This window comes from Brachyhypopomus gauderio, chromosome 1 (assembly GCF_052324685.1).
Source record: "Brachyhypopomus gauderio isolate BG-103 chromosome 1, BGAUD_0.2, whole genome shotgun sequence".
NCBI lineage: Eukaryota > Metazoa > Chordata > Actinopteri > Gymnotiformes > Hypopomidae > Brachyhypopomus > Brachyhypopomus gauderio.
In genome coordinates this window covers 36499226-36509872 of record NC_135211.1, presented here as the reverse complement: position 1 = coordinate 36509872, position 10647 = coordinate 36499226, and the positions used below count along the sequence as shown (strand labels likewise).

Genomic DNA, 10647 nt, shown 5'->3' with positions numbered 1-10647 from the left:
TCACTGCGCTTGTGCTGTATACGTGTGGGAGGCGGGGCCAAAGGATGGCAGGGCATCACAAGTTTGGACTGGGATGGCTAGGGGACCCACCCTGTGAAGAACTCCACACAGAAGACCACAGAAGATGCAGGAAGATGTAGTAAGATGGAGGAACCACTCTGATAATTTCCTCCCACTGAAGACTGGGAAACATCACTCACAATGGTAACGGACCACAACTTTCAGCCCAACACTGGTCTCTCTCCTCTTAAATCCCATTAAAGCTTAGTACATTTGTAACTCTGTAGGGATGTTGTTTTTAATTTGGCCACTAGAGGTCAGAATTGCAGTAAGAACAATCATCAACTAAAACTTCAATTACGAATTGCCTGGTGCACACTACTGACCTGGTCCACACTACTGACCTGGTCCACACTACTGACCTGCTGCACACTACTGACCTGGTCCACACTACTGACCTGGTCCACACTACTGACCTGCTGCACACTACTGACCTGGTCCACACTACTGACCTGGTCCACACTATTCACCTGGATCACACTACTGACCTGGTCCACACTACTGACCTGGACCACACTACTGACCTGCTGCACACTACTCACCTGGTCCACACTACTGACCTGGTCCACACTACTGACCTGCTGCACACTACTCACCTGGTCCACACTACTGACCTGGACTTCAATACTCACCTGGTCCACACTACTGACCTGGACTTCAATACTCACCTGGTCCACACTACTGACCTGGTCCACACTACTGACATGTTTCAATACTTCAGTACCTGTATTAAGAAGAGGCTTAATACAACTTTAAATGGAGAGTGTAATCACCAAGCGCCTTACAAAGTTAAATGATGTGATTTACCAGGAACAGTCCTGAAAAACTAGGAACTGGTTTCTGTTTCAAAAACTTAAGATAAGCCTGGTGCTTCAGTTTTTTAGTTTCATAATAAAGAAAGTGAAATCTGTGCAAAGCAATTATTAATGGAAGGTGCATTTTCAAACATAGAAAAACAGTCTCTGTTCACCAAAGGAGGTTTGAAGGAGTTTTAATGTCAAAGTCAAACTTTTACACGTTAACATACCAAACCTTTCAAACCTTTCCAAAGCCCTCGTTGTCATTGTCATAACGAATGCAAACTGATTAATTGATTAATCACATCAGAGTGAGTAACAAAGACTCTCCCTCTCACGTCGCTTAGAAACCAAAGAAACAGAAGTCCCCTCGCCGGGTTTGTTAAGTGCATGATTAAACACCAGTAGCATGCCGATCAGGGTTAAAGTTCATTGTCGTCTCTACAGTAGTAAAATGTTCATCGGGTACATAACTTGAATGTTTGTTTTGTGTATATATTCATATATTAAAAAAAGAACTTTCACGTGAGTGTTCATGGTTCAGTCACTATGTCATGGACACCTGTCTGTTCTCCTGCAGTGAATGAGCTGAATTTTGTAGGTAAACGTGCAGTAAAAATGATGAAGAGAACATACCCCCCCTTGAATAACGATGAAGAACATACCCCCACCCCATTCCACCCAATCAGCCCTCTGTACAAGACAAACTACAGACTGCTCCACACAGCAGACGTGACCTTTGGCCAAGGACGCACACCTCAACATGGATTCGTTTTGTTTTGTTTGTTTGTTTGTTTTTTGGAAGACCTCTTCCGTTTTCTTTTATGAGTCCCTGATCCGTGAAACCCTTGGAGTCCAGTTCCGTGTTTTCCTGCCCTTCCTGCTGTAGCCAGCAGGGGGCAGACAGAGTATGTGCCAGTGTGTGCTGAGGTGGGATGGGAACTCTGGACCAGAGTCCTCTGGATTATGATCAGCACTTGATGGCAGCTCAGTGGACTAGCAAGAGTGAACATCCTATACCACAGGGAGCTAGTGCAGTAGTACTTAATTAAGGGAGGGGTCACCCTAATTACCCTCAGGAGGGAGGGGTCACCCTAATTACCCTCAGGACAGAGGGGTCACCCTAAATACCCTCAGGAGGGAGGGGCCAACACACCCTAAATACCCTCAGGACGGAGGGGTCAAACACACCCTAAACACCGCATAGGTGGGAGGGGCCACAAACACCCTCAGGAGAGAGGGGCAATTACTTATAGCAGGAATCAGAAAAAAAACTTCTCCTAACCCTAACCCTACTAGCACAGAAAAAGTGGGAAAGAGAGAGGAAGGGAGAGGGAGATAGAAGGAGAGAGAGAGAGAGCAGGAGAGAGGTGTAGGGGGATGTGTCTGGACACACAGGTGAAACCGTAGCGTTGGGCACACACTGACTCTCAGGTCACCTGAGTGTTATTGAGATGCATATAGAAAAGATACAAAGGTGCTGACATTCCATTTCCTGTCATGGGCCCCGAACACACAGGGGCCCCTCAAACACACAGGGGCCCCTCGAACACACAGGGGGCCCTTGAACACACAGGGGCTCCCCGAATACAGAGGGGCTCCCCAAACACACAGGGCCCCCCCGAACACACAGGGGCACTCCAAACACACAGCCCCCCCCCCCCCCGTCTCAACGGGGCAGACAGGAAAAGCTCAGTCAGACCAGACGTCTGGTCCCATCTGGGATTAGAATTAGCAAAACACGACACTGTCGTACAGTAATAAATGTGGAGCTGTAGAACGCAGCTACAGCACAGGTGTACAACAGGAGTGTGATGCGGAGGTGACAGGACGGTGTGGAGGAGAGACCTGCGTCTGCTCTCCTTAGTGAAATTCCCTGCTTAAGGTGATGTCCTTTCACCTCCCTCCTCCTCTGAGGGATACACACACACACACACACACACACACACACACACACACACACACTACCCAGTATCTCTCTCTCTCACACACACTCACACTCTCTCTATCTAAAGAGATTACATCCCTAGAAAAAAACGTTTCTATTTTTATCAAAATAATCATTAGCTTACAGACATGCAGTGTCATTTGTCATTTTTACAGAAATTTGGTATACCTAAGGGTTCTACTTTAAAAAGGATGAGAGGTTACTGGTATACTGGACAGAAGACCCTCAGACGTGGTTAATGCCCTGAAATATGTTCTTAACATGAGCAGTACTACATGTCCATGGCGTTCTGACCTCTGAAGTTTAAGCAAGCAAAAGTGAGGGAGAAAATCCCAACAAGCCTAAATGTAGCAAAATAGGCCATGTGAAAACACACACACACACACCCCCCACACACACACACACACGTGTACCCACAAACACACACACACACGTATCACACTCTCACACACACACACATGCCCACACACACACACACACACGTGTACCCACAAACACACACACACACACACACACACACACACGTATGCCCACAAACACACACACACACACACATGCACACACAAACAAATGTGTGTTGTGTCTTCATAAGCATGTGAGTGTGTGTTTTCTTTTGCTCAGTGCAACATGACATAGGACAGAAAGAAACGCGTTCACTGGGGAGGACACAGAAAGCTTGGAAGTGTTCCATAGTTCCATGGAACTGCAAAGTGTTCCGCAGTTCCACAGAGCTTCAAAGATTTTCCACAGTTCCACAAAGCTTCAAAGTGTTCCGCAGTTCCACAGAGCTTCAAAGTGTTCCACAGAGCTTCAAAATGTTCCACAGTTCCACAGAGCTTCAAAGTGTTCCTTTCTTCAACAGAATCTCCTTTCCACTGACGGACCTTCACTGAAACTGCAAGAGTCTCTCTGACATCTCTCATCATGACTACCTTGATTAGAACCCCTCTGTGTCTGTCGCAGTGTGCCCATGAAATCAAAAAAACATCAGAAGAACAAAATCCATTCTCTTAAGAGCATTAATGTGTCTTGTCTTCTCACACTACTGACTTTATCTATGAATGCTGATGTGAATCTTCATTATATTTTAATACACAAGCTTGACTCGTTAGGTGCTAAATGAGTGGTTGGCATGGATTCGTTTTGTGTTCCTCAGTCCTAAATGAATGATTGCATGTTCACAATGTCACATGACATCAGTGTCATTGGCAGGAGGTCTATAAGTTGAGCGAATGGGCAAGAAGATGAGTCATTAACAGAATACCAGATCTCCCTTCCCACAGCGCCTCCTTCCTGCAGGAGGCCTAACATGCATGTAACTACTTTGAAAGAGTTCACAGTTCCTCTAGAAGATGCTTCGTTCCAAACCTTCACCTCAGATTTCTTTAATCCAGAGAAATATACGAATGATGACTTTGTTTTTACTGTGTGTGTTGGGTTTGGCAAGGAAAAGCACATCTGTTTGGAACAGGAGTGTGCTTGTGTCTGTCCTGAACAGTCTGGGGTCGTGACCCCGTGGCGATCACAGGTACACCTCCCTGCGTGACAGCGTCAGGCACGAGGTGGTCCTGAAGTCCCCGCCCCCTGCTCTGGTGAGGGGGATGACCTCCGACTGCTGGGGCGGGTCCTGCTCGTGGTGGTGCGGCCCGAACCCGGCGCTGCTGAACGTGTCGTACGAGGCCGACGTCATCTTGCGGTTCAGCAGGTTGCGGTTGTGGTCGCCGACGTTCCTGTTGCGGTCGCCGCAGCGAAGGGTTCCCAGCGGGCCGCCGTTGGCCAGAGGGTCGCGCGCGTCCTGGGCGTCGCCCCCGCTGCCCTGGTCTGAGCCTTCCTCTTCGCCCTCCTCCTCTTCCTCCTCGTCCTGATCGCTGTCGCCCTCGTGGTTGTTGTTGTCGTCGCCCGGCGAGGCGAAGGTGGCGAGGCGAGGCGGGTCGAGTCGTCTCCGTGGCGACACCGGCACAGGCATCCAGCAGGTGTCAGAGTGACCAAACTCGTCACACTCACTGGTGCACTTCCCCGTCAGGGTGACGTCGGGCAGCTGCCTGGGGTCTGAGAGAGAGGGACAACAAACCAGTGTAAAACAGAGAGAACATGTGGGAAGGAGAGATATTCAGCCTTCTAGTCCAGAAGAGTCCTATAATCATAATGGTCTAACACGCGAGAGGGGCCAAATCTGTCTGTTTCTAGTCATCATCTCCTGGCCTGAACATCCTGCCAATTCCAGCATGATAATTAACCTCCCAGTGCCAAACATCCAGGAGCAGAGGCAGTGAGCTGGCCCCCAGCAATAGTGCGCTGCAGGATTCACTGGTCTCTTTAACATTCCTCACATGAAAGCCAGGCTGGTGTGCATGTACGAACACTCCTGTACTGTGACAGTCCTGACAGTCTGCAGCTGAAACTTCACAGCAACTCACCACACTGCACTCAGATTAAAGGATTACACACACCTACATCCCCGGTTAGGAAACGACAAATGAGTAACAGTAAGGTGTAGAATATTCTGGATGGATCTATCAGTGTCGTATCTGTAAATATATATCGCCGTGTTTGACATGCCCACTGGTCATTTAACCCCGCCCCCTGCCCTGTTATTGTCATATACAATAAACACTGTGTATAATAAACCTAAATCTAATGCTAAATCCAAATCAGTGGTGGGTTTGAGGAGCTTTTAAAGAAGAAGTTACTCATGTTTGATGACCCCTGATGATGGAAATGAGGGACTGGTGGTGTTATAGCATTAAGAGCTTTACTAAACAACAAATTAATATTTAAATCAACTCTAAAATAAACAAATCCATAAATAAACAAAAATAACTACAAGGGAAGATGTGCTAGCTTTTTCTAAATGTGTTTCTTGTATTGTTAATTTCTGCTTCTCCAGTATTTCCTCCATCACAACTTCTCTGAACCCTTGTTACATCTCCTTTATACAGCCAAGCAACAACGCCCCCTAGTGATTTGTATGTATGGTGGATTTATGCTTGTATGGTGTTCACTATGAGGTGATGACGACACTGTGTGCACAAACTCATCACTGCCTTCATCAGACACACGTGTTTGTATACGTGTGGACAACAGTCCAGCCCAAATACTGCCCAGTCAGCAGTGATAGAGCCCATTACCAAACCACTACCAGCTCAATGCTGTGTGTACAGGGACTGATTTGCTGGGTTCAGGTGACTGATTGACTGTGCATGTTAGTAAGGGCTGATAAAATACACCTGTAAACTACACCCGTAAAACACACCTGTAAAGTACACCCGTAAAATACACCAGTAAAGTACACCGGTAAAATACACCTGTAAACTACATCCGTAAAACACACCTGTAAAGTACACCCATAAAACACACCTGTAAAGTACACCTGTTAAACACGCTCATCAGTCCGTATGGTACAACTGCGATCGATGACTCTCACAGCCTCTACGCAGACATGAAGTCACAACCCCACAGCCTTTATCTCAGTGTGCAGAACCTCCTGGTGTGGTGATGGAGTAGTGATGGCCTGGTGGTTAGGGAACTGGTCTTGTGACCGGAGGGTCGTGGGTTTAATTCCCAGACCTGAGGCCATGACTGAGGTGCCCCTGAGCAAGGACCTTAACCCTCAATTAATCACTTGTATACAAATGAGATTAAAATGTAAGTCGCTCTGGATAAGGACATCTGCCAAATGCCATAAATGTAAATGATTGTAGTAATGGGTGTGATTGTATGTACTGGTGGGTGTGGAGATGGGTGTAGTAGTGGATGTGGTTATATGTACTGATGGGTGTGGTGATGGGTGTAGTAGTGGGTGTGGTTGTATGAACTGGTAGGTGTAATAATGGGTGTGGTTATATGTGGTGATGGGTGTGGTAATGGGTGTGGTTATATATACTGGTGGGTGTGGTGATGGGTGTAGTAGTGGGTGTGGTTATATGTATTGATGGGTGTAGTAATGTCATCTACACCACTGCTCTGTACACCTGTGTTTTCACAGCATTAAGAGTGGACATGTCACCATGGTCACTTTAGCCCCGCCCACCACGGTCAGCAGGACTACATCACCGTCCAACCAGCTGTCTTCCTGTGGCTGTGACTCGTGTCTTACGGCCAGTGCGAACCGGTTGGATTTGATTGGCTAGTGCGGACAAATGAACATAAGACCTCAGGAGGCGTGGCCTGAGGGCGGAGGTGTTGGAGGAGAGCTGGAGTGGAGATAAGTGGAGCTGGGCAGAGGTGGAGGCTCAAGGGCTACGTCTGAATAAAGCTCTCCCTGGGGCTCCACCCTCTCTCTCTCCCTCTCTCTATCCCTCTCTCTCTCTCGCTCTTTCTCCCTCTCTCTCTCTCACTCTCTCTCTCTCTATCCCTCTCTCTCTCTCTCTTTCGCTCTTTCTCCCTCTCTCTCTCCCTCTCTCTATCCCTCGCTCTTTCTCCCTCTCTCTCTCCCCCTCTCTCTATCCCTCTCTCTCTCTCGCTCTTTCTCCCTCTCTCTCTCTACCCTCTCCCCATCCCTGTGGCTCTCTCTCTCTCTCTCTCCCCCTCTGTCTCTCTCACTCTCTCCCTCTCTCTCTTTCTCTCTCTCCCTCTCTCCTCTCTCCCCATCCCTGTGGCTCTCACTCTCTCTCCCCTTACTCTCCCTCTCTCTCTCTCCCTATCTCTCTCTCCCTCTGTCTCTCTCACTCTCTCCCTCTCTCTCTTTCTCTCTCTCCCTCTCTCCTCTCTCCCCATCCCTGTGGCTCTCACTCTCTCTCCCCTCACTCTCCCTCTCTCTCGCTGTATCTCACTCTCTCTCTCCCCCTTCCTGCGGCTCTCTCTTTCTCTGTCTCCATCTCTTGCCCTCCTCTCTCCCTCATTCTTTCTCTTTCTCTCATTCTGTCCATATGTATATGCAGTATTCTCTATGCTGTATTCTGTTATTTATAATGTGTATTGCTCATTAGAGTCTCTAACCAGTGGTAATGTGTAACTGATGGGCTTGTTTACGCTGATAAATTCTGTATTATCTTGGACCTGTGGAAAACTCTTTAGACTGATTCACATAATGTAAATAGTTATATAGATTACACACAATGATTCCCTGCAAGGTGACCGATCTGCATTTTAACTGGGTTCAACCTTGAATGAAGGTGAAAGGTGAAAGGTCAACCCCTGACCACAGAGGTCATGCGTAAGGAACAGGAGACCTCTACCTTTCAACACATTTGTTCATTATAATTTGGAGTCAGATAAATGAATGACATTTTTACATTAAATGTTTCTATCAGTGGTTGTAGATTAGTGGCGTAAGGGCAAACACAGTAACACAACCCCATATATGTGTGTGTGTAGCTGTGTGTGTGTGTGCATGAGGGTATTTATATGTATATGTGTGTGGGTGAGTTCATCTATAGGTGTGTGACTGTATATGTGTGGGTGAGTTCATCTATAGCAGGGGTGGCCAACCCGCGGCTCGCGAGCCGCATGCGGCTCTTTGCCTGGTTTCGTGCGGCTCCCCAGCCGGTCCGCGGGCTCACCTGCACAAACGGGGCGACCCCCCGCTCGACAACTTACACTCGCCAATGCATGATGTGGCTCTTTGCCGTTACACAGTGCAAAAAATGGCTCTAGGTCTCTGGCGGGTTGGCCACCCCTGATCTATAGGTATGTGACTGTTTGTGTGTGGGTGAGTTCATCTATAGGTATGTGACTGTATGTGTGTGGGTGAGTCCATCTATAGGTATGGGCTGTATATGTGTGTGGGTGAGTTCATCTATAGGTGTGTGACAGTATATGTGTGTGGGTGAGTTCATCTATAGGTGTGTGACTGTATGTGTGTGGGTGAGTTCATCTATAGGTGTGTGACTGTATATGTGTGGGTGAGTTCATCTATAGGTGTGTGACTGTATGTGTGTGGGTGAGTTCATCTATAGGTGTGTGATTGTATATGTGTGGGTGAGTTCATCTATAGGTGTGTGACAGTATATGTGTGTGGGTGAGTTCATCTATAGGTGTGTGACTGTATGTGTGTGGGTGAGTTCATCTATAGGTGTGTGACTGTATATGTGTGGGTGAGTTCATCTATAGGTGTGTGACTGTATGTGTGTGGGGGAGTTCATCTATAGGTGTGTGACAGTATATGTGTGGGTGAGTTCATCTATAGGTGTGTGACAGTATATGTGTGTGGGTGAGTTCATCTATAGGTGTGTGACTGTATGTGTGTGGGTGAGTTCATCTATAGGTGTGTGACTGTATATGTGTGGGTGAGTTCATCTATAGGTGTGTGACTGTATGTGTGTGGGGGAGTTCATCTATAGGTGTGTGACTGTATGTGTGTGGGGGAGTTCATCTATAGGTGTGTGACTGTATATGTGTGGGTGAGTTCATCTATAGGTGTGTGACTGTATGTGTGTGGGGGAGTTCATCTATAGGTGTGTGACTGTATGTGTGTGGGGGAGTTCATCTATAGGTGTGTGTGTACCATTATTTACGTGTTCCTCCTCCCCCACACTACTCTCTAGTATTCTTGTATTAGTGTGTATGTTTGTGTGGTGTGTGTGTGTGTGGTACATGTGTGTGTGTGTGTGTGGTACGTGTGTGTGAGTGTGTGTGGTACGTGTGTGTGTGTGAGGTATGTGAGTGTGTGTGTGTATGTGGTACATGTGTGTGTGTGAGTGTGTGTGTGGTACATGTGAGTGTGTGGTGTGTGTGTGTGTGTGAGTGTGTGTGTATGTGGTACGTGTGTGTATGTGTGTGAGTGTGTGTGTGGTACGTGTGTGTTTGTGTGTGAGTGTGTGGTGTGTGTGTGTGGTACGTGTGTGTGAGTGTGTGTGTGGTACGTGTGTGTGTGAGTGTGTGTTATGTGTGTGTGTGGTACGTGTGTGGTACGTGTGTGTATGTGGTACATGTGTGTGTGTGTATGTGGTACATGTGTGTGTGTGGTATGTGTGTGTGTGGTACGTGTGTGTGTGTGGTACATGTGTGTGTGGTACGTGTGTGTGTGGTACGTGTGTGTGGTACGTGTGTGTGTGTGGTACGTGTGTGTGAGTGTGTGTGTGAGGTACGTGTGTGTGTGTGAGTGTGTGTGTGTGGTACGTGTGTGTGTGTGTGTGGTACGTGTGTGTGAGTGTGTGTGTGAGGTACGTGTGTGTGTGTGAGTGTGTGTGTGTGGTACGTGTGTGTGTGTGTGTACCATTCTCCACGTGCTCCTCTTCCCCCACACTCCCCTCTGGCGTGGTGCGTTCGTAGCTGTCCTCAGGCAGGGGCAACACCCCGAGTCGTGGCCCTGATGAGCTCTTACTGCTTGGGGTCTCTGAGTCCTCCACCCCACTGTCATAGCAACCCTGATCCTGGGGCTGGCTGGCCACAGAGAAGGTCACCCTGCGGAGGGGCTGTGAACACACACACAAGACATTACACCTAAATGTGTTATCTGTCAGACTCTGTGCACCATTGTAACCTCACCCTTGGCCTAACATTACCCAGCAGCCCCTACTGGGTCCCCTGTCTCATTAGAGGAGGCCGCAGAATTTTTTTTTGTAGTTAATTAAAATAAAGCCACAGCGTCGTACGATGACATCACTTTCTAGAAGATAAAGTTGTATGTATAACTTATGATTCCCTGAAACATCGGATCATTTAGAACTATATTGAATATGACATCATTAAGGACTCCATTGAATATGACATCATTTAGAACTACGTTGAATATGACATCATTTATAACTGTTGAATATGACATCATTTAGAACTCTGTTGAGTATGACATCATTTGGAATTCCCTTGGAATGTGACATAATTTTACATTCTTAGGAGTATGAAATAATCTTGAACGACCTTGGTTATCTCGTCTTTCTCAAATGACTCAGAAACATTTTA

At 47.3% G+C, this 10647-nt stretch overlaps 1 protein-coding gene across 1 annotated transcript in view; it reads right to left on the bottom strand.

Annotated features, from left to right (window-relative positions):
• Positions 1-1035: 1035 nt before the first annotated feature.
• pcdh7a (protocadherin 7a) overlaps positions 1036-10647 on the bottom strand; it is a 47855-nt gene continuing 38243 nt past the window's right edge. Inside the window, exons 3-4 of the mRNA XM_077012650.1 lie at positions 9962-10160; positions 1036-4854 (exon numbers count right to left, since the gene is read on the bottom strand). Of these exons, the coding sequence (XP_076868765.1) occupies positions 4328-4854; positions 9962-10160 (726 nt within the window). The 3' untranslated portion in view covers positions 1036-4327. The remainder of the gene's footprint in view (positions 4855-9961; positions 10161-10647) is intronic.